The following is a 24,643-nucleotide window of genomic DNA, read 5'->3' as shown; positions in this document are numbered from 1 at the left end:
AGTGGGAAAGATGACACAATTCAACATGAGTAGAATGATTAAGAAGGAGGGTTTATTGGACTCAATTACCCATATGATGGTTCATCTGGCTCTTACTTGAATTTTAAGCATTTGCTTAAAAAATGATTTCACATTAATTTTATTTCTTTTGGAAAGCCCCCATGTGTAATTTATTGGTAGTATCTCTGAAGAATAGAATTATTGATGATGTTTGGCAGATGTTTCAGATGATGGAGGAGCCGGAAGACTGCTACAAGTGAAGCCATGTGTATAGTCTCAAAATGTCAGGACGGTACGGACACTGAAACAGAAAATAAAAGATACTGATTGTTTTAATGTTTAGATAATATACGCTCTTCCATGTGAGAGAACAAGGAGCACTTGATTTGTCTCTTTGAAAAGCTATCTTTGTTTCCTGCTATTTCATTCCCATCCGTAATGCACTCAAGTCAAGTCAAGTAAAACATCATCTCATCTTTTCCTGTTGTGTTTTCTCCAACCTGAAGCTCTATTATGTCCTGAATATGACTGCCATTTAGGCTTCATTATGTATTAGATTTTCAAAATATAATTTTTGAGATCCCACATGCCTTGTATAATAAGGAATACAAAATAACAATGTGTAATGATATGTAATAAGTTCATGCTGTTTGTCACATACTATGTAGATGTTTTTCATGTATTTTATCATTTAAACTTCTACTTAAACAACAATGCTAGGAGGCAGTTTCTAATATTATTTCCATTTTAGAGATTGTAGATACTGAGACTTGGAGAGACTTGCAACTTTCTTTAGATCACACATCTAGTGTGGGATCCTGGGATTTAAATCCAAATACAAAGTTGCACAAATTACAAGATGATAGGTAATGTGCCTAAAGGTGCTGATAGTGTAATAAAGTTAAGACCATGTTGAAAGTTTAATAGAGCTTTGATAAAGAAATGTTTAAGGAGACTTAGAAGTAGAAAAAAAAGAATTGATTTGTACTGGGTGAGACTTTATTCTTGGAAAGATCAGAAATGTTACATTTTACTGGAACTAATGTCCTTTCCAAAAACCATCTTCTGATGGGTACTTTAGAAAAAGGTGGTCTTTGTATTTAAAATATATATATATATGTGTGTGTGTATATATATAATATATATGAAAAATGTATGTAGATAATTTAGAAAGTAAAGGACAGTATAAAGAAGAAAGTAAAGATAACCTGTAATCCCACAACCCAGAAATAATCAGTGTTAATATTTTCTTGAATTTTGATCAACTTTTTCTAAACATATGCAAGTTTTTATTGCTCTTATTGAAAATTTGGAACCATATTGTATATATAAGTTTGTTTTCTCTACTCTATAGCCTAAAATTACATCAGGAGAATTTCCCAATTTAATGAAATCATTTCTTTTTAAATGGCTTCATTGATTTCTAGTACATGTTTGGAATTTATTTAACTATCCCCTTAATGTTAACCTTTGGGATGTTTCCAGTTTTTGATATTAACATATGTATGTTTGCATATCTCATAATTTCTGTAGAATATATTCTCAGAAATGGCATTGCTGGGACATAGGATCTAAGTTTTATTTTTTTGTTTTGTTTTTTTAAGGTTTCTGATACAAATGACCAAACTGCTTTCTAGAAAGGATGTAATCTGGTACTGTTTGGATGCTAGTTTCTTTCCTTCCTCAATAATATTTATCAGACTAAGTGCCTAGTATGTGTTATGTGTAGGGGTGCTAAAGAAATATTGTTTAAAATTGAAAACCTCATGAGAAGAAGTGTAAAGGTGCAGAAAACGCAGGGACTATGGAACAAGAAGGGGAGAGTTAGGTAAAACTGCCTATTATTAATTGTGCCCCATATATAAAGGCAAATGATAAAATTCTTCTTTTTAGGTGGTTGTAAAAGTTAAACGTTAGAGGTAGAAAATGGAACTGGCTTGTTTTCCTAAGCTTTGAAGAACATGTAAGATTTAAAGATTTAAAATAGATTATGTACCCTTCCTCTTTGCAATAATTTTTATTTGTGAAAAATTCTTTGTAAATGGAAAAAAAGAATAACAATAATAGCATTTTAATGAAGAAGGTAATATCTGTATAGAAAATAATGCCTATATAGCTCCACCAGCTCCCATAATGAGTTTTTGGGATGTCTTGAATATAATTTAAATTTATAGCTATTAATAGTCAACCGTTTTAGGTGGTTAGGCAGGGGCTGCAGTAACTCCATGTTATAATATGACTGTGTGTCTCATTCTTTTTCCTTGCAAAGGTGAGCGTTCTCTTGTAAAGAAGGCAGAGGGCTCTGATCATTCAGATTTACTGTGACCAACATAATTTGGCTTCAACAAAACAGGCAGTGCAAAGCATTTAGCTTCTTACAACATGATCTTAAGTGTCCTACATGCAAAGATTGAACTGGGAATGGAAAACCAAGGTACTGCACCCTTGCTTTCTCTCATCCTTCTACCTTTTTTTCTCTGTTAGTCAAACCGCACCATAAAAAGAAACTTAAAGTCTACCTCTTTCCTGAGCGAAGCAGGTCAAATCCTTCATTTATTTTTTCAAGGGGTAAAACATGGGTTATTAATGGATCCAGTGGAAACTTCTTAGCCATAAAATCAGCCACAAGTTTGGGGACAGAATCTTTACTTTTAAAGCCTGAAAAGGAAGTGACATCAATGTTAGATTCAGCCAGATATGAGGAGAATTGGAGAGGAGACTTTCCACATAGAATTTAAATGAAAGTTTATAAAGTGTCCACAGACTACTATTACTGAGGTTAAGAAGAGATGGTGTGTTTCAATATCCTTTTGCAGTGGTTTGACTTTTTAATACAATCTCCCCAAACAAACTAGGGTCCTTGGTTATTAGTTCTCTCATAGAGAAATTATAGTACAGATGGTTATTCTCAAAGTGAAGAAGAAAATTTAACAATTGTCTAAATTTGGGCAGTGAGTGCAGACATAAATTATCGCTATGGATTTCCTGGATCCTCCTAGGTATTTCAGTGCATTGTGCAGTCACAAGTATCAAAAGAGATGATGCTGAAAGATCCTTGTTAGTTTATGGGGACTCCGTTAAAGTCTATCTTGGGACTTTCTGTGTGCATTAGTTCCACATCTAGTTGATTTGGAGCCTATAGATACAAAGGAATTTTAGTTTATTTTTAAACTACATTGCGTTTTATTTTAATTAATTAATTAATTTTGGCTGTGTTGGGTCTTTGTTGCTGCACGCAGGCTTTCTCTAGTTGGGGTGAGTGGGGACTACTCTTCGTTGCGGTGTGTGGGCTTCTCATTGTGGTGGCTTCTCTTGTTGCAGAGCACAGGCTCTAGGCGCGCAGGCTTCAGTAGTTGTGGCATGCGGGCTCAGTTGTGGCTCACAGGCTCTAGAGCACAGGCTCAGTAGTTGTGGGGCATGGGCTTAGTTGCTCCGTGGCATGTGGGATCTTCCTGGACCAGGGATCAAACCCATGTCCCCTGCATTGGCAGGTGGATTATTAACCACTGCACCACCAGGGAAGTCCCTACACTGCATTTTAAAACCTGGCCTTGTCACTTGTAAAAAGGAAGAAATCCTGACGTTAGTAAGAATTTGGCCCTCAAGCCTAACTACGTACCACCAAAAATAGCTCCTTTCCAGGTACGTCCAGTCAACAGCAACATGGGGTTCATAGGGAGATTTTGGGCACTAGGAGCTATTCCTACAATGACGCTTACTCCATATGCTTCTTGACAGCACAACAAGGCAGCCATCTGGAATAAAATTAATATGTAGCATCATTAAAGTGGATTTTCTGGTAGTCCCAAGTTATGATACACGGTATCGTGTAATATGGATCTAGCTAAATTGTGTGTGTGTGGCGGGAAGAGATTATGCCTTTTTCTTCACTCCCCATTATTTCCTAAAGCCACTAGGTGTGGCTTTAGAAAATGCCCAGAAAATATTGTTGAATGAGACAATAGATGAATGAATTTGTATGTTTGTATGTACTTAAGTCTTCTTTAGAAAATAATAAAGAGGCAAATATCATTACATATATATAATCTGATTCCTCAAATAAAGGTAATGTTTATCATCACGTGACCCCTGGGCAATCTGAGTTAGTTAACTCATTCTTCATTTACTTATTAAGATATTTTGAACTCAGTACTTTGAACCAGGTATTTTGATGGTGAACCAGATACAAGGTCAATTACATCATCAACATTTCTCTCTTTCCCACTTCACAGTCTCCCTTTTTAATGGATCCCCATTTCTACCGCCCATTTCTAGTGGACACTTTTTTCCTAATTTATGTACTTTATTTTCTTACAGCTTTGTTGAAGTATGATTGACAAATAAAAATTGTTTATTTTTAGGTTGTACAATGTGATTTTTTAGGGTGAACAATGTGATTATTTAATATACCATGTGAAATGATTACCACTATCAAGTTAATTCACATTCATCACCTCACACAGCTACTACCTTTTTTGGAGTGAGAACATCTGAGATCTACGCTCTTAGCAAATTTGAAGTATACAGTACAGTAGTATTAACTATAATAACCATGCTGTACATGGAAGTCTCCAGAACATACTCATAACTAAACGTTCGTACTCTTTGACCTCTACCCATTATTCCTCTCCCGCTCCTCCAGACCCTGGCAACCACTGTTCTGCTCAGTGGTTCTAAGAATTTGATTTTTTTAGTTTCCACATATAAGAGGTCATATAATATGTGTCTTTCTGTGTCTGCCTTATTTCACTTTGCATAATGTCCTGCGGGTTATTCCATGTTGTTGCAAAATGGCAGGACTTCTTTTTTATGGCTGAATAATACTCATTCATATGAATTATATTATTGAATATATTATTGAATATAATATATATGAATATATATATTATATATACATCACAATTTCTTTATCCGTTCATCCATCAATGGACATTTAGGTTGTTTCCATATCTTGGCTATTATGAATAATGCTGCAATGAACATGGGGGTGCAGACAGTGATTTCTATATTCTTTGGATATATACCCAGAAGTGGGATTGCTGGATCATATGGTAGTTCTATCTTAAATTTTTGGAGGAAGCTTTATACTGCTTTTCATAATGGCTGTACCAATTTTACATTCCCACCAACAGTGCACAAAATTCCCTTTTCTCCACACAATCTCCAACACTTGTTATTGCTTGTCTTTTGATAATAGCCACTCTAACAGGTATGAGGTAGTATCTCTTTGTGGTTCTGATTTGCATTTCCCTGGTGATTAATGATGTTGAGCACCTTTCCATATAGTTGTTGACCTAAAATGGGCATGTTTTAAATGTGCTTTTAACTCCTGTGTGACTTTACTTTAAACTACACCTGTTACTCTGGAACTTGAAAAGAAAGCCTTTCCCCTCCAGTCAGGTTTTTAAGCAGGTTTGCAGTAAGAAAGTTGTTTAGGATCCCCCCCGAAATATATAATAATCAGTCCTTTGATTTTGGAGTATGACATTTGGAAGACCAGAGAACTTTAGAACATGTGGCTATCAGACATTTAAAACAGTCCAATTCCACAAGAGAAAATGGAGGGGAAACCATAGAAAAATGGCATAAGGAGAAAGGCTAGAGCCTTGGAAAAAGTTGGATTGTATTGGAACTTCAGTCATCTATGGCATATTGTCCCAGGTCAAGGCTGCAAAGAGCTTTACTCTTTAGGTGCTGCTTCTTACTACCAACACTGCTGGGACTTACTGGAGAACCTTAAAAGGGGGCTTTTTTTTTGTTGGTCTCTGGGGGTGTTTTCATTAGGATTCTAGAGAATTCTGGTTAGGTGAAATGTAGCTAGGGATGTGTTCTCTGTTGCAATTGATAATTGTAATTATTTGAAAGTAATATGTATATTTTAAAGATGATGTAAGTGCTGCAAGATTGCAAACAGTACTGTACGTTGATGACCCCAGCTGACATTTATTAATAAGAGCTTGCTACTGACAGGTGGCACGTGCTAAGTATTTTACATGTTTATCTCACTTAATCCAGAAACAACACTATGAGATACATATCACTTAAATTTTTTTGGTGGAAAAACCTGTTGACTTTTTAAAGTATTCAGTTCAACACACAGATTTGGATGCATATTATGTACCAGGCACTGTGCTGCGTGCTGTGGTAAAACAGGGCATATTTTCTGTTAATAAAATGATACGGAGCCTAAAGTTGCTCATTTTTTCTTTTGGCCAAAATATGATATCCATTGAAACCTATAAAAATTGCCAAACCATTTTTTGTTAAGAATGTGGGGGAAAAATCAAACTTGCCAACTTGAAACCAGAATTTATATTCTTTATATTGACTTGAGGTTGAATTTTTTTGAACTAAAAATTAAAATAAATTTATGATGGCTCAATAAAAAAACCCTCTTCTGTCTCTAAAAAGGAAATAATACTTGTGACAGTTATATGTAACTGATGGAATGAGATTCCTCATAATAATAATTAAGCAATCCAGGTAACAAATAGGAGATGGAAAGTTGCCATAGTTTAAAAAATATTCTTTATATATAATGTTTATATTCTGCTGCATAAAAGTAGACTCTAGAATGCAGAAGCTGATGTCTCAAGGCATTTCAGGGTACATACCATGGTGTCAAAACGACCGATGACTTCAAATGAAAAATCCACACCTCCACCACTCATTTCCTTCAGCACCTCCTCGATGGGTTTCTCATAGTCCCGAGGGTTGATGCACTCAGTGGCACCCACCTCTTTGGCCTTTACAAATTTGTCTTTGTTGATGTCCACTGCGATGATCCTGGCTGCTCCAGCTGCCTTACAGCCCATGATAACAGACAGACCAACTCCTCCAAGGCCAAACACGGCACAGGTGGAGCCCTGGGTGACCTGTGTTTTCAGAAAATGCAAATACAGATTAATGACTGTTAGAAAGAGCCTAAATTGTATAAAGTGCCATGCTTTTCCCTTGTCAGGAGCGACTCAAACTATGTCCATCTGTTTTCAAAACTTCTTTTGGCTTCAGCTGCTTCATGTTTAAAATGAAGGGGTTGAATTAGATCAGTGGTTCTCAAATTTTGCTAGACATAAGACTCACCTGGGGAGCTTTCAAAAAAAATCTCAACACCCAGGTCACAGCCCATAAGCAATTAAATCAGACTCTCTGCAGGTAAGACCAAGTCTCCAGGTGACTCCAATGGGAAACCCAAGCTGGGAGCCAGTGGACTGGATGATCTTTGAGCTCTAAATGCTAGTGACCCCCTCTTAAAGAGAATCTATTGATAGCCAGCTTCAGTCCATCACACATACACAAACACAATTTTGGGGAAATTAAATAATAAGTAGAAGAGAGGAGACTGAAAAAAAATAATCTAGTTGAACCCTCAATAATTAACTCCTTGTTTCATTAGCTTTCAGTAGTCATGATCAGTATAATGAGAGCAGAAATTATCGGTGAAGCATAGAAGAGTTATCCTCGGCTTAAAGCAAACTTAACAACAGGGGTAATTTAACAGGTAATTTTAAGATAATACTGCTTGGGACCAGTGTGCTCTGAATGGGTCTTTATATCTGCTTTTTAAAATACACTAATGAAGAATAATGCAATGAAAAGCTAGTCTGTACTTTAATAATGGATGAAATTCATCATCACAAGTGCTTCTTGGCTTCTGTGTGTAGGTTCAGTTGGACCACCTGCTCAGATGAGGCAATTGCACAAGGGACTTAGTGCTAGGCTCACAGAAATTTGGAAAACACGTGCTCTCAATTGTTTAACTTGCCTAAGGAACTGTTTAATAAACCTAATCAGCTATAGTTAGCCTTCAGTGTGGGTGCAATGTTCCTCCTGTCCCAAGTAAACGTTCTGTGGGGCACAACACCACTTTTTTACCTTAGAAAAACATGAGGCTTGTGATTGTGATTTAAAAGTGCTGGTAATTATGTATTATGGTTTATGATTCAGCAGGAGTTTTGAGAAAGAGGCTAGTCACAGCTGTCATATTAACCAGTTGTGAGATTTTGGGCAAATAGCTGTATGTCTCTGGACCTGAGTTTCATAAAATGAAAGGATACTACTAGATTTCCAGCCTTTTGGGAAGAGGAGCCTTTAAAGAATTTCTGCTTAAAATCTACCACTTCTGAAGTGTGTGTGTGTGTGTGTGTGTGTGTGTATGTGTGTGTGTATTTGTGGCAGGGGTGGAGGTATAGCAGTGGAATAAATGCTTCATGCATCATTGAAGCTTCATTGCTTTCCTCATAGAGATCCATAGAGTGGGTATGTTGGCGACCCTCAGTTTGGAAGTATATCAGGATATCAGGTAAGGCTTTGAAATCTACTGTTGATCATAATTCTGGGAGTAGAAGATCCATGGACTAGATACTCCTCAAAGGCAATGGCTTCATTTCATTTACTTTTCCTGACTCAGAACTTAGTGGAAACTGCTGTGTATGGCTCATGTTGGTGCTAACTACAAAATGAATGACAAAACGAGCTCCCAGCTCTAAAATTTAGTAATCCCATAGAAAAACACATGTAGAAGAATAAGTATTGAAAACATCTTTACTTTCTCTTAGTTAATTATCAACAGCTTTTCGTTTGTGATTGACAGATAAATTTTCTAGGATGCGCTCTCAATTCCTTCTGAGGGCATTTTCTACTTACAATCAACAGACTCAATTCTATGGAGCATGTCAATGTTATTACGGTGGTGGGGGGAGAAGCTACCAGTAAATCTGTGTAGCATGATCTCTGATTCCTTTGAGAAGCTGCTCTCCTTTTAGCTCCTGACAGTCTGAGTGTAGCTGGTTTTATCACCCATTGTAATTCCTACCTTGGCAACTTTGACCGCAGACCCATAACCAGTAGAAAATCCACAGCCAATGAGACAGACTTTCTCCAGCGGTGAGTCTGCATCAATCTTGGCCACCGAAATCTCATCCACCACTGTGTACTGGGTGAAGGTGCTGGTGCCGATGAAATGGTAGATGGGCTTCCCTCTGCAGGTGAACCTGCTGGTACCATCCATTAGGGTCCCCCGAGGCTTGGTCACACTGGTCAGTGCAACACACAGGCACATGAGGGTATGAGACAGGAGTATAACTGACGTGCAGATTCCTTGGCTGCTTAAGGAGAGTATCAGAAACTTACTTGTTTTTCAGGCAGAAATTGCCTTCCGGGTGTTTACAAACACTGCACTTTCCACACTGGGGAACAAAGAGTGGGATGACTTTATCACCTGGGGAAGGGGGTAAAACAAATTCTTCTTAAATTTCTACCCAGGAATTAATAGAGCTAGAGCTTAGAACTTACACATATGTATTAGAGGCACTTGACTTTGAAAAGTCTCCAACAATAGGGTCCAGTCAGCACTATGTCTTGGTCATTGCCTGCCAGCATCGTTACCAGTTTGGGTTTATATATGCCTGAAGATGCCCAAAGAAAATGCAAATGTGGAAAACAACATGGATTTTTAGAAGTGGTTCCACTGTGTTGATAGTTATCTTTTATTGTGTGCCCTTTCTCTTGGGGATTTTATATGTACCATCTCATTTAATCCTTAATAATTAAAACAAATATTCTCACTGTAAGTGTAAATATAAATTTAAGTTGTGAGCAGCCTGCCATAGTTCCACTAGATGATCCAGTATTTTATAATAGTTTGGGATACAATAACAATGAGAATCTCAACAACTATTTCTTGGCTTTTCAAAGTGATTATGCTTATCTCTACTATGAAACGAGTCCTTTAAAAAAATTCTTTTTTAAGGAAAACAAACAAAAATAGGACACATAAGAATTTAAGAAATGCTTTTGAAAACCTCAACCCTCAATAATAAGTTAGACTCTTTTAGGATAAGAACTGACTTTCCAATGTTTGTAGCTGATAATTTGTGAATAGTTCATTTTTACTGCTATGGTGGAGGGAGCAGGGGTGAAAAGTAGGGGTGTTGGGCTTCCCTGGTGGCGCAGTGGTTGAGAGTCCGCCTGCCGATGCAGGGGACACGGGTTCGTGCCCCCGTCTGGGAAGATCCCACATGCCGCGGAGTGGCTGGGCCCGTGAGCCATGGCCGCTGAGCCTGCGCGTCCGGAGCCTGTGCTCGGCAATGGGAAAGGCCACAACAGTGAGAGGCCCGCGTACCACAAAAAAAAAAAAAAAAAGTAGGGGTGTCATTTATTATTAATAGATTTCTAACTAAAGGAAATACTGAGAGCTGAAACTCAAACCAGACAACTGATTTTATTATTTTCTGTTCACAGGTCAATTAAGTATTTGGTAAGCAGGGAGGTCAAATCTACTGGCTAAAGTGATTTTTTAGAATTAAAAATATTTATTTTTAATCATCTATACTACTTATCCAAAAGACTCAGAAAGATAACATTTAATAGATAAACTTTATATGAGATGATAGCATGGAAATTTTCTGTTTATTCACAGTTTACCCCTAAAAATATTTATCTGTATTAATACACAACAATATTAGGATACAATAAATATTAAAGAAAAATAGTACTTGGTAACCAGTCACATTTAATCATGGTTAAAGGTAATAAAACAGATATTGTTTATGGCAGGATGCCTTCTGCTAGTTCTCTTTCACTTCCTGCCAACTAGTCTGTTTCGTTCATTCCGTGTTCAGTAAAGAAGGCCATATTGGAAGGGGAAATCAGTGAATGGGCTCCACTTCCCACCTGAGAAGAGATAATGTTGATTCAGTCATGGCCTCACAATCCCCATTGTGTGAAGTCAGTACAGATCTAGAGGCTCAGGACACAGACGTGTTTTTCCCCTTGTCTCATTTGTAGTTTAATTTGGACCTGATAGAAGACAATGCTTAGCAACACTAAAATGGGAATTAATTCATTATGAACTCCACCCTGGCAGGCACTGGGTCTTTTTTGATCCTCATGTATTCCCTGGATCTAACATGGTGGCTGACATCTAGCAGGTCCTCAAGAAATACTTGCTGAAGGAGAGAATACAGGAGTGCATGGATGCATACATGCCTGAGACAGGCAGGGAGGGAGGAAAGGAAGAGACCTCCAGTCAAGTCCTAGCTCAGCCTTGAGCAAGTTCTTTCATCTCTTATTACTTCAGTGTCATCATCCAGGCTGGATCATCTTGGGGTCCTCAACCAAAGCACATTCCCCAGCTGTGAATTCTGTACCTGGTTTTACTGTAGTCACCCCTTCTCCAATGCTCTCCACAATGCCGGCTGCCTCATGGCCTATGATCGCAGGAAGAGGTGTGACCAAAGATCCATTAATCGCATGGTCATCTGAGCGACAGACTCCTGTGGCCACTATCTACAGGGTAAAGGGAGGATGATTAGATTCAGAAAAGATTATGACCCTCACTCAGATGGACTTAACATACCCAGTTTCCTGAATTTGCGCTAAAGAGTTTTCACGGGTTTTACTGATAATTCCTACTCTTCCCAAATACAGATTCAATTTATACCCAAGATTATTCAGCCTAAAACCCTCCTCTACTTTCCTTTCATGCATTAAACAATTTGGAATAATCTGTGAAATATTGTTTCTGAAATAGTTAAGTCATATAATATACAAGGAGGCAATCTTCTGCATACAAGTAGGAAATGCAGATTAGCACCAAGAAAATAGTTACTTAAATGCTACCATCTAATGCTAATTGATTTAAAATCTGGATATATATTCCTTTGCACTTATTTTTCTGTATTAACACATAAATTCTTTTTTATTTTACTAGGTTTATACTGTATATACTCTTTGGTCTCTTTTTTAAAAATTTAACAATTTATACTTACAACTTTCCTTGGCAACGAATGTAATTCCACAGTCTGGATAACCATGTGAAAAGTGCCTCTTAATGGATTTTGGTTATTTTCATTGTTACTCGCTGAAATTTTTAAACCTAAGATTAAATAGAAATGGAAGAAAGTTTTACCTTAATACGAACTTCATAGGCCTTAGGGGGTGCAACCTCCACCTCCTCAATGGAAAATGGTTTTTTGAGCTCCCATAGCACAGCTGCTTTGCATTTTATTACCTGAAAATTGAACAGAAAGATGATACCAGTTTTTCCCCACCCTTGAAGTCAGGGATTGTGTCTTTTACCTTTTTACGTGCAACATCTAGCCCCATGTCTAGAAAGTAACATTGTTCCACAGAAATGAAAACCTTTGATTTGCAAAAAGAATAATAGCACCTCTTTATAAAAATGTGTAAAGCAATACCACAAGCAAAGAGAAACAGAATTAACTATAGTGAGACGCTGAGATAAAATGGAATATATTCTTTTATGAAGAAAGAACACCATGGGTTTTTTTTTTCTCTAAGGATTGTTTATTGCTTCTATTTCCTAATGCAGCCCTGAAATTGGTTGTTTACCCAAAACTATTGGCTCGTACGTGAAGTTCTAAATCACTATCACTTTGCTGACAGATTCAGTGTCTGTTCACATGATACTGATTTCTCCCTTGCTCAGTTCTCCACTTAAGCCAAAATGATCTGACTTTATGATTCCAGTTATGGACTTGCCTCCCTGCCTAGGGTTTCTCTCTCTCTATTTGCCTGTTCCTTTGATTTTCTCTCTACACTTGTTCTATGTGCTATTTGTTTGCATCACTTATTTGAAAGTTAGCTTTGGCAGCTCTGTTTTGTTATATAATTTATGTATAGGGATTTCTTCCAGATTACACTTGAGCCCAAAATTGTAGAGGTTAAAACTCTACACACACACAACACACACACACACACACACACACACACACACACACACACGCATATATTTAAAAATGGGACAACTGCGTATTTGACTTTCTAGCTAGCATAGCTTACTTACAGGTGTTCTTACAAATAAAAGTTGAACACATTTTTAGTGCTTGGGAATTTAGTATAAGACTTGTGTTCATTTTTGCAAAGCTTGTATAGTTGACAGTTTTTTCTAGAGAGAATTAACATATTGCAAATATGATAAAAATTCAATTGAAATTTATCTGATAATTTATTTTCATTATTTGTATGCCAAATCCTTCTACTTTGCAAAGTGTTTGTCATGGTCAATTCCACAATAAATATAAGAGTACTTGGAAATAATACACTAACGGTAGATAGGTGTTGATTATTGGGTGCCAATGATGTAGCAGGCACAAGTGGCTGTGCTGGGTGAGTTCTTGATACATGTTTGACTTTTAAACTTCACAGGGCAGTATTATTGAATTATTAGTCTTATTTTACAGATGAAAAGATTGAGGCTCAACTGATTTAGTAATTGACTAAACACTTTTCCCAGAATCACAAAGCTGGGCGTCCAAAGAATTAACATCATTTTATCTTTTCACTACTTGATGGTAGTAAAAGATTAACAAAAGGTTAGAGGTTAGATAGCAATAACAGCAATAATAGCAGTAACTGGTATTTATTAAATTATTTCTATGTACCAGGCACTATTTTCAATGCTTTCCAGTATGAAAAAATTTAATATGAATTTATTAAATTCTCACAACCACCTTATGAAAGTAGGTATTATTATTGTTGCCATTTAGCATTTGAAGAACATACAATGCAGGAAGGGTAAACATAAATGAAGTGTTATCATAGCTAAAAGTTATTGATGTTGCACCTGAGGAGTGAGAATTGATTGCCTATAATTTATAATTATCATTAATACATTTTGTTTACCCTTTTGATCTCTGAACTCTTTCAAGCTGAGTTTTGGAAAATTTAGTTTTTCTTTTTCTTTACTATTCTTCATTTGAAATGTAATATGCCACTGTAAATGCTAATCAGTAATGGATGAAAATAAATTTAGAATAAGAAAACTGACAATTGGTTACCCATAAGATTTCCAACCAATCTCATTGATATAGGCCTTTTGTGTGTCACACAGTGTGCGTAGAAACCTCAGAATCTTTCAGTTGAGTCATCATAGCAAGATATTATATTGTGCAATCAACTCCTAATACAGCAAACCTACTGGAAACAGTTACACAGGCTTTTGCCGTGAAGAAGTTAAACAACATGAATTGATTGTATTGAATAACCACATGTATTTCTCTGCACCTGTAAGCACATTGAACAAATAAACATGAATCTATGGAAGGCTTAGAACCAAATATCTCTGTTCCCAGTGCTAATAAGTGGTTCAAACTGTATCAGTATTAACTTTTTTTTTTTTTAATCACATTGACTTTTACATGAAGAAGATGTCGTTCTTTAGCAGTGGTCCCCAACATTTTGGCACCAGGGACTGGTTTCGCGGAAGATAATTTTTCCACGGACTGGGGGGTGGGGGAAGGGGGGTGGTTTAGCGGGTAATTCGAGCGATGGGGACCAGCAGATGAAGCTTCACTGGCTGGCCTGCCTTTCACCTCCTGCTGTGAGGCCAGGTTTCTAAGCAGCCCAGGGGTTGGGGACAACTGTTCTATATGATTTCTATGGAAATTTCCTGAATTGTGCCACAATAGGACCCTTTTAAATCAGAATTTGCATGTTGATGTTCATTTGTTTTGTCTTCATGGTTCTAATGCTTTGAGATCAATAAAAGTTTTGTCACACTGAACTTTCCTGTATTCATAAGAAGACTATGATTATAAAGAATAACATTCATATTATGGTATCTTAACATAAAGATAACTTCTTGATAAAAACATTTCATTTCTAACTTTCGACTTGAAAATTACTCATGATTGGATGTACTACTTCACATTTATTTAATATATGAAATACAGACTGTAATAGGTATAATGCTATACATTTTGTTAAAGATATTTAGGTATTGCCCATCTCAACTGTAGTTTAATATACCTTGTATATTGAAGCATATATTCTATGTTGTATTTCAGTATATATTATTTCTAATTTATATATGAATTTTAAGTTATTCATTAAATACTGTATCTCTTTGTGTATTATATTAATTAGAATATAATTCCAAAAGTAAAAAAAAAATTGCCTTACTTTTCCTGCTGTACTCATGTTTCTGCTTTCTCTGCAGGCCAGGAGACGTGAATTCTTACAGACTCTTCCCTGCTTAAGTATGTACAACAGATATATTGCACAGATTATTGTTTGCTTGGATAATGCCCAATTCTACACATGTGATCTGGGATCTTTAAGCCCCTCCCATCAGCTTCTTTTTGACCAAGTCAAATCAGGAAGAACAGTGCACTGAAACACTGACTTTGTTTGCAATATGCTAATTTCAGGTAACATCTTGATTTCATCAGGTTAAATATTTCCCTAGATATATCTTTTTCCTGGATTACGTATTTCTCTTCTCTCAATCCCACACAGGGTGTTCAGAGTTCTGCTTTCCCTTTGTGTGAACTAAGCTCCAACTTCTAATGCACATAATGCAGTTAGCAAGGCGGAGGAGTAAGAAAGCAGCACAAATGCCTTAGGATGGAGAGAGTTACAAGCCTGAGGAATGTGTTTGCTTCAGCACTCTCCTCCTCTTCACAGCAGAGAAGTCAGACACCAGTCAGTGACAGCAAAGGTGCTCACTGTTTCTGGCATTTCTGCTCCACTCAATACCAATTAGCACTGGCTGGGAACTTCCCTGTTCCAGACACTCAGCTGGGTACCGTGGGGTGACAATGATGGATAAGAGATGGCCTCTACCCGTGCCAGGAGGCATTATGAGGCAGTGGTTATAGCATGACCTTGGATTTGAGCAGACCCTATCCTTACTAGCTGTGTGAACTTGGTCTTGTTATTTAACTGTCCTTGGCCTTAGTTTCCTTATCTGTAAAATGAGGATGAATAGTAGTGCCACCTGAAAAGGTTGTTTGATGGACAAATGAGTTAATCCTTTTAAAGCACTTAGGGGGCCTGACACACAGGACAGCCTTTAATAAGTGTTAGCTACAATGATCATCCATAAAAGTAAACTCACAATCTATGGGGGAAAAGGACACAGGCAACCAAGTCAGACCATCTGTGATGTTCTATATCAGAGGGAGGGCATTCTGACTGAAGGACTCAGAGGAGGCTTTGTAGAGAGAAGACATTTAAGTTAGAAACTAAATAATGATCATTTGGCAATTAATCAAGAAAACTCCTGTGCATTTCCATTGTCCTTTGTTCAGTGCAGTGAGTATGAGAAAGAGTTTGATTTTTAATAAATCTCAAGTCTTTTACCAGCACTTGGAGGACATAGTGCATTCAACTACTTAATTAGATTTAGTCTGTCAACATGTATATGTTAACAAAAAGGGTATGTTTCTCTGGAATTGTCAAGGGAGCAACACTATTGTCTGTTTCCAACTTTACTTATGCAGGTGTGGAAGGCCATACTAGGGTTGCACTACATCCACCAAGAGGAGAGGCAAGAAAGGTCTTCCATCTCACTGTGGTCTTATAATCATTGAGTAGGCACCACTTCTAAGGAATGGCCACCACCCAGCTCTCACCTACCTTAACTTGTGGAGGAGAGCAGTGCAAAGAAAGGGAGTCTGACCACTTTTCAGAGATTCTGGATGGTATCAAGGGGCTGATATATCCTAACCAATTTGAAAGACTCATGGGATTCTTGTGTTTATAGGATAATGGAAGGATAGGGTATCAGGAATAATGTAAATTCTTAATAAATTGGTGGTTTATTTATGAGATATAAATTTACAGGAAGCTAATGGCCACCATTAATTGAGCACCTACTATGCTTCCAGAACTCTACTGGGAGTTTTTCCTACATTCTCATATACAATCCTCAGAGCAATCCTACAAGGAAGATACTACTATTATTCCCATTTTACAGATGAGGTAAGAGAAGCTCAGAAATTATACATCCCTAAATATCCTTTCTAAGTCAGAAATATTGGCTTCAAGAACATCAAGATACTCAGGCTGATGTTAATAAGAGTGTTAGGGTATGAATATAATAGGCAATCACATAAGCATCAAAGGACAAGAAGTGAATGGTATGCCCTGAAAAAGTGAAATATCAAGGCTAACTGACTATTTCATATCTTTGATTCCCTCTCCCTCTCTTTCTCTCTCTCTCTTTCTCTCTCAGAACATAGCTTGGCCGTAAGTCTTCTATCTTTTGACTAAAGTCTCTCCATCCAGCAGTTGGGTCAGGTGTTATCTTAGTCTATCTGGGCTGCTATAACAAAAATATCATAGACTGGGTAGTTTAAACAATAAACATTTATTTTTCATAGTTCTGGAGGCTGGGGAGTCCAAGGTCAATGTGCTGGCGGATTCTGTGTCTGGTGAGAGCCTACTTCCTGTTCATAGATGGCCATCTCTTCAATGTGTCCTCACATGGTGAAAGGAGCAAGGGAGTGCTCTAGGGCCTCTTTCATAAGGGCACTAATCTCACTCATGAGGGCTCCACTCTCATGACCTAGTCACCTCCCAAAGGCCCCACCTCCAAATACCAGCTATTGGGGGTTAGGTTCAAACATATGAATTTTGGGGAACGTACACATCAGTCTGTATCAGGTGTCCAGCCATGAAATAGTCAGTTAAAAACAGATGGTTGAGTTTATGCAGCTGTAGAGAGCTATACCATCTCTAATGGTATCATGAAGCTGGAAAGTGGCAGTGGAAGAATCCTAAACGAGGTCTGCCCAATTCAGAAACCCATATTTTCCCCACTACTTTATAAAAAGAAGGCAGGGCAGAACAGGGTTTGAATAAGACATTCAGCTATCTATCCACAGAGGTGGCCCCCCACATTTTATAAGGCCTGAGAAAGAACTCTTTAGCAAGGAGATCAGAAACCATCCAATCCAAATTCCTTATTTTATAGGCCAAATGACTTGGCAAAGCAATGTGGTTAATATTTACTTAAAAGATATTTGGAAAGGAAAAAGATGTAACTCTTCACATGGGTGCATAAATAATCTAATAGCTTTCAAATATTGTGGGGTTTGGGCAAGGTAAAGAGGGAGGTTAGCAACAGCCAAACATTTACGTTGCTATGGCAATATGTTTAAACTGCCCAAATCCAATACTACAAATCAAGTATTGGACTTCCCTGGTGGCGCAGTGGTTAAGAATCCACCTGCCAATACAGGGGACATGGGTTTGAGCCCTGGTCCGGGAAGATCCCACATGCCATGGAGCAACTAAGCCCGTGCACCACAACTAGTGAGCCTGTGCTCTAGAGCCCGAGCTACAGCTACTGAGTATGCGTGCCACAACTACTGAAGCCCACACACCTAGGGCCCATGCTCCACAACAAGAGAAGCCACTGCAGTGAGAAGCCCACACACTGCGAGGAAGAGTAGCCCCTGCTCGCCACAACTAGAGAAAGCCTGCACGCAGCAACAAAGAACCAACACGGCCAAAAATAAAATATAAAATAAATTAATTAATTTTAAACAAACAAATCAAGTATTTACTTAACATTTTACTTTGACATTGAAGCCTAAGTTTTTGAGGGAGTTAAAGTTATCTCCTTTTCCCCCAAGTTAGAAAATATTTTGGCAACTTTGACCCCTGATCCTGACCTAAAGAGCATGTATAGAATGTTTAAAATATTTGTTTGTAGATCTCCTTGTGAAAGGTCTTAGGAAATAATCTCAGAGAGGTGTTAAGACAAAGCCATGCAGATTTTCTTGACAGTTTTCTCTGAGTTCCAAATTTGAATTATCTGAATGTGTAGCGGATATTTTAGGGAAATGTTATGGATCAATATGCTGAAGTGCTGCTCAAATGATAATTTTTGAGATGATGCAGAAACAGAAATATTATGTAATGATTTTTAAAACATTGAAGTATAGTTGATTTACAGTGTTGTTTTAGTTTCAGATATACAGCAAATTGACTCAATTATACATATCTATCTATCTACCTATCTACCTGTCTATCTATCTGTCTCTATCTGTCTTTTCTTTTTCAGATTCTTTTCCCGTATAGGTTATTACAAAATATCGAGTATAGTTCCCTGTTCTATATAGTAAGCCCTTGTTGGTTATCTATTTTATATATAGTAGTGTGTATATGTTAATCCCAAACTCCTAATTTATCTCTCCCACCTTTCCCATTTGGTAACCATAAGTTTGTTTTCTGTGTCTGTGTCTATTTCTGTTTTTGTAAATAAGTTCACTTGTATCATTTTTTTAGGTTCCACATATAAGTGATATCATATAATAAAGTAATGCAAAATGGCATGAATTCCGCACTTTAAATAATATGAAAATATGTACCAGGGAAAGATGCAATCTACACACTGAAAACAGTTGTTTAACCATGAAGAATCTATGGTGATTTTCCACAGGATAGTTTTTTTTTTATTGATCATCACATTATATTACTAAATATAGCCAAATTTTATTGAGTGATTGCTTTATTATTTACATTGTTTAGCTTAATGTTTATTAGGAAGATATTATCATACATCACCCTTTGTAGATAAGAAACTGAAGATAATACATTAAAAAGTTGATTGAGATAAGTTTCTAAGAGGTTTTCTCCAAAGTTCTTAATAAAGAATAATAACGATGGTACTAGTAGCTAGCAATTATGTAGATTTAGCATGTGCCAGGCACTAAGTGCTTTATATTTACTAAAAATTTTCAATTCAATCCTATGCAGTACTACTAGATTCCTTTTTATAGATGAGGAAACTGAGGCCCAGAACCAGGTTCCCCCGCCAGTGTGGGGCAGAATCAGGATTCGAACAGTTCAGCTCCAAAGTCTGCACTCATCTGTTTACTGCTCTAGTCCCAGGGCTTCGTGAAAGTAGCAAAGAAAGAATGAAAAGAGAAATTACAAAGGAAAAATTAAAGTACGTGTGATAAATCCAAAACAACTCAATGTTCCAGTGTGAATGCTTAGGAGAAAGTGGTTTTATTGACTAATAGGGGAGGTTGATTTCAACATGTTAAATTTTAGATAACCTTGAAATATTCTGAGTGGAATGTCCGGCTGGGAAACATGGGAATGTAATAGGCAATATAAAATGACTCAATATGTAGATTCGAGAGTGTGCAAAGAGAGGTAAGAGAACTTCTGGTTTTCAATCTGGCACGCAAGAAGCTTGGAAGTCACCACACCATCCTAACAACAAGTAATATGCTAAACAAACTGAGAAATCAACAACTCTTCTTAGAACCATAAGAGAAATGAGGCCTCAGGGCAGACTGCTGCCCCCCAAATTGGAGAAACCAATTGGAATACAGAGGATCACAGCTGACTGGAGCAGCGACTGCCAGGGAAGCCAGCACTGGGTAGGAAGACCTGAACTGCAACTGAAGAATTGCTGGAGGCTCAGTTAAAAACGGAGAGAGTTAAACAACTCCAGGGGGACTCAGTCAGAAGGAGACCTCCACACTTTTGTGAGTTTTACCTCCTGGATCTCGACCGGATTCTCAGTTATTATTGGAGAAAAATCCCCTCCTGCTTCCTGCAGGGGGGATGAGAAGAGGAACCTTTTTGAAATATGCCAGCATATTTTGTTCCTCTCAACAAGGCCTTCCCTCAGGAGCAGCTATTTAACCAAAGCCTAACCTTCTGGGGTTTTTATCAGAGCCTAAGTCACCTGGGGGAAGGGAAATACCCAACTCCAGCCAGCTCTAGCCATCCTGTCTTACCTAAGGGGGGTGGGAGGGGGACTGAGAAGCCTTGATGAAGTTCACAGTGCAGGGGCACAGGCTCACTGAAAGACTCATAGGGCCACAGGATCCTTCCCCTCTCCCCACACCTTACCACCGCATTACTAAATCATATTTTCATCAGTTCCTTTTACCCAGCACAACATGCCCAGATATCAAGAAAAAATTACAAGGCGTACTAAAAGAGACAGAGGAACCAGACTCTAGGAACCAGACTCAGATATGGCAGGAATGTTGGAATTACTGGACTGGGAATTTAAAACAACTATGATTAAGATGCTAGGAGCTCTCATGGATAAAGCAGACAGCGTGCAAGAGCAGATGGGCAATGTGAACAGAGAGATGCCCTGTCCTTCCCTGGAGGGAAGTCAGGATGAGTGTAGTTTGGCATTAAGTAGGTATAAATGCTTTGCTGTTAATATTGATCTATTGTAACAATCATTTTACCCTTTTGTAGTCTACTCTGTGATGCTGGAGCTGTGACTCTCCTAACTAAACTTCCCAGAGTCCCTTGACATGTAGTTTCCCTAAAGTTTCTGTCACAGAGAGATTTGAACATAGGAGAAGGGAGAGGGGACTTTCTTTCCAGTTCCCATTAGTGTCACACCGTGTCACACGGTTGGCTCCATCCGCCAGTTGCTTTAGGTGCTCGCGGCACCCTTGCTTCACCCCTCAGAGGCAGCAGCAGCAGCTGGGCCCAGCTCTCTGGGCAGAGTGAGTGTGAGCTTTGCCTTCTGAGCAACCACTAGGCTGTACCCTCTCCTCGCGTGGTCTGAGCCACAACCCCGTGGGGCCCTTTTGCTCAGGTTTCTGTTCTGGCAACCCCACCACTTTCTTTTCATTCTCCCAGCCCTTTTGGGGCTTAATGCTTTTAATGTTCTTGGTGACTTCAATATGCCCTTTGTGATGTTTCTAACAAGTTTATAACCAATTTTTCTGTATTAAATTCCTCTTTATTTGAAATACAGAGTTGTCTGCTTTCCTAATGGGGCATATTGATACAGCTCTTGGTAGCAGGAGTGGTTCCAGAAGCAGACCCTCAAATAAACAAGTGTTAGCGCAGATTGAGTTGATGTCTTTTTAATCGTCATAATTTGCTGAAATAGAAAGCACTGGGATGAGTATGTTTAAGGGATGTGAGAAGAAAGGCAAAGATCCAGAATCGTCAACTAAGGAGAAGCCACTAGAGATGACTAACAGGGCCCAGTTCCTCTTTCCCATGACAGATTTATATGTGTCTGATCTGCAGTGTTTTGCACACCCTCCATGTGCCTTCAAGCAGAAGTTTTCCAGAACATTCCAAGGTGTTTGCAATATAGTACCTTTTGAATCTTTATCTGATACAGTCACTGAAAATGACTCAGCTACATATACCTATTTGTACAGTGCTATGAAATTGGTTTTAAAGTGTTCATTCACTTTGTATTTTATTAATCCTAGAATGTAACCAACTCTTAATGTCTTCATCATTTTTCCAGTTTTTTATTTTTTATTTTCATTTTACCAAAGTGATACATGAATATACACACGCAAATTTTTTTTCCTAAGAAGTCTAACAGCAGTATTTGCTTTCCCACTTCTTCCTACAATTACACCTCCCTAGAAGACACTGCTTTCAACTTTTGAAACTTATCATGTTGTGTTTTATCTCTACATCTCTAAGTAGCATGCATATATTCCTAACTTGGTTTTTCTTTGGGCATTTTGTTCTCACTTTGAAGAATGAGAATTTGGGGCAGTCATTACCACAAAAAGACTCTAGTTCTCCCCTGTTTCCCAAACGAGTAATAGATATTAGAGTAATTTATATTATTATGACAATGTAAATGCTACTTACAGATGAGCCATGCAGTTTGCACTGCTTTTTTTTTTTCTTTCTACCTCAACAATTTAATTTTTCCCTAGGATTAAATACTGGCTTTAAAAAAACTAGATTGGTTTTGTCTTTATACTTAACAAGTAATTCAATGCCCAAAGCAAAGCCAGTTGTCTAATTCTCCATTCAAGGCATGCAAATGTATCAAGTATCCCATCCATTTTGTCTTGACGGGAAGTCTCTCCCATAGTCTTTGACTTGCTTCTCTCTCAGTTGTACCATTTTACATTCCCACTAACAGTGTATGTGAATTCCAATTGTTCCAGAGTGGGTGCACTCTGCATCTGTTGTGTTGCTTTCTTTTGGCTGCTGTAACAAATTACAGTAGTCCCCCTTTAGCTGAGGGGGATACGTTCCAAGACCTCTAGTAGACAGATGCCTGAAACCTTGGATATATACTGCCTGAAACAATATATATGGTACTAAAGCCTATATATACTCTTTTTTTTTTTTTTTTTTTTTTTGCGGTACGCGGGCCTCTCACTGTTGTGGCCTCTCCCGTTGCGGAGCACAGGCTCTGGACGCGCAGGCTCAGCGGCCACGGCTCACGGGCCCAGCCGCTCCGCGGCATGTGGGATCCTCCCGGACCGGGGCACAAACCCGTGTCCCCTGCATCGGTAGGCGGACTCTCAACCACTGCGCCACCAGGGAAGCCCCCCTACATATACTCTTTCTCCCTGTACTAACAGGTGGGTAGTCTATAAAGCATGGATATGCTGGACAAACGGATGATTCACACACTGGGCAGGATAGAGGGGCATTGCATGATATTTCATCATGCTACTTAGAAAGGCGCTCAATTTAAAACTTATGAATTGTTTATTTCTGGATTTTTTCATGTAATATTTTTGGACCACAGTCGACTGTTGGTAACTGAAACTGCAGATAAGGGGGGACGACTTTACCACAAACTGGATGGCTTAAAATAACAGAGGTTTATTTTTCTCTCAGTCTGGAGGCTGAAAGTCTATGTCACTGGGCTGAAATCAAGGCGAAGGCTTGGCTGCGCTCTCGTGGAGACTCTAGGAGAGAATCTGTTCTGTGACTTGTCCACCCTCTGGTGGCTGCCGCATTCCTTGGATTGTGGCTGCATCACTGTAGCCTCTCCTTCTTCTCTGCTCCTTTCCTTCCTCTTCCTTTTTCATATTGTCTTCAGAAGCTTGTAGGATGTTTTGTTAATTCCTAGTAGTCTGAAATTTTCCAGTGATCTGTTCTGGGTGTGGGTGTATTTCTATCCATTTTATTGGCATTCAGTGGCTTCTAAAAGATATGAAGATTAACTTCCTTCAGTTCTAGAAAATTTACTTAGATTGTTTTATTAATGCTCTTCCGTTCCTGCCCCTTTCACTCCGCTTTGTCTGTTCTTTCATGCTGGAACTCCTACTGCTCATATATTGAACATCTTCATTTGGTACTCTAATTTTCTCTCCCCCTGCCCCTTTCTCCTTTTTTCTATCTCTTTATGTGTTTGCTCCCTCCAGCTCCAACCTCCCTCTTAAAATGCAGGCACAGGTGGCAGCATCAGGGTTTGCAGAGCATGGCACAATCTTCCTAGGGGTTGGGGGCATTTATAAACCTAGGGCTGGCACTTCATCTTTAGTTCCAGTGGGGGGAAGCAGAAGATTGGAACAGAGCCTTAGTAATGTCATGCAGTAGTGTACCAGCTCAGAGTGCCTTCCTGGCTCCCCGCAATGACAAATTTGATTTCTAAGATCAAGAACTTCTATTAATCTCCCCCTAATTGTCACCCTTTGAATTTGCAGACCTTATATTCATGGAAATAGGGGCCCTGATTTTTTGCTTACCGTGCTAGCTAGTACCCTGAGAAATTATCAATGATATTTATATGATGATTGTTAAGTTCGTGGTCCACTTAAGACTGGTGCTACTGCTTGAACAGTTATAGCTAGATAATATAAGATCTCGGTTTGCCAGAGACAGTTACTGTTGTCCCAGTGTTAATTATTGATAGCTCACTTTTCACTTTCAGGAGTGTTCTAGTTGTGATCACCCTACTTATGCCTGGATATAACTTAGATTTAGTCAGTTGCAAAAGGCTTCCTTGGAATAGAGAAAACTTTCAAAGTTTCAAGAGTTAGAAGTTCATGTTAATTATTTAACCAATAGCTCCTGTGGTGGTGACCTATTTCAGCAATATTGCAACAATGAAAAGAGTACTATAACACTTAACTAATTTTTACTACTTTATGAGTCATACTAGCTAGTCTAGGATTAG

The 24,643-nt window shown here is 38.3% G+C and overlaps 1 protein-coding gene across 1 annotated transcript; it reads right to left on the bottom strand.

Annotated features, from left to right (window-relative positions):
* Positions 1–1,396: 1,396 nt before the first annotated feature.
* Positions 1,397–12,878, bottom strand: ADH1C (alcohol dehydrogenase 1C (class I), gamma polypeptide). The gene is made up of 8 exons (XM_089911278.1): positions 12,809–12,878; positions 11,912–12,054; positions 11,151–11,289; positions 9,133–9,220; positions 8,816–9,035; positions 6,615–6,875; positions 3,620–3,755; positions 1,397–2,658 (listed from the first exon to the last, which is right to left on the bottom strand). Exons 1-8 carry the CDS (start codon positions 12,876–12,878, stop codon positions 2,516–2,518), a joined length of 1,200 nt encoding a protein of 399 aa, XP_089767404.1. The 3' UTR covers positions 1,397–2,515.
* Positions 12,879–24,643: the final 11,765 nt, after the last annotated feature.

Source organism: Delphinapterus leucas, chromosome 5 (assembly GCF_059928025.1).
Source record: "Delphinapterus leucas isolate spDelLeu-1000000601 "Yukka" chromosome 5, BTC_Dleu_Yukka2, whole genome shotgun sequence".
Classification (NCBI taxonomy): Eukaryota; Metazoa; Chordata; class Mammalia; order Artiodactyla; family Monodontidae; genus Delphinapterus; species Delphinapterus leucas.
This window is presented reverse-complemented; position numbering and strand designations above follow the sequence as displayed.

Excerpts from the sequence above, each read along its gene's own strand:
- ADH1C (XM_089911278.1), bottom strand. The coding sequence starts at position 12,878 with ATGAACACAAGTCTTATACTAAATTCCCAAGCACTAAAAATGTGTTCA. Across the intron at positions 11,290-11,911 it reads CCTATGAAGTTCGTATTAAG|ATAGTGGCCACAGGAGTCTG; the intron begins GTAAAACTTTCT and ends TTTACCCTGTAG. Across the intron at positions 9,036-9,132 it reads AATTTCTGCCTGAAAAACAA|TGTGACCAAGCCTCGGGGGA; the intron begins GTAAGTTTCTGA and ends TGCACTGACCAG.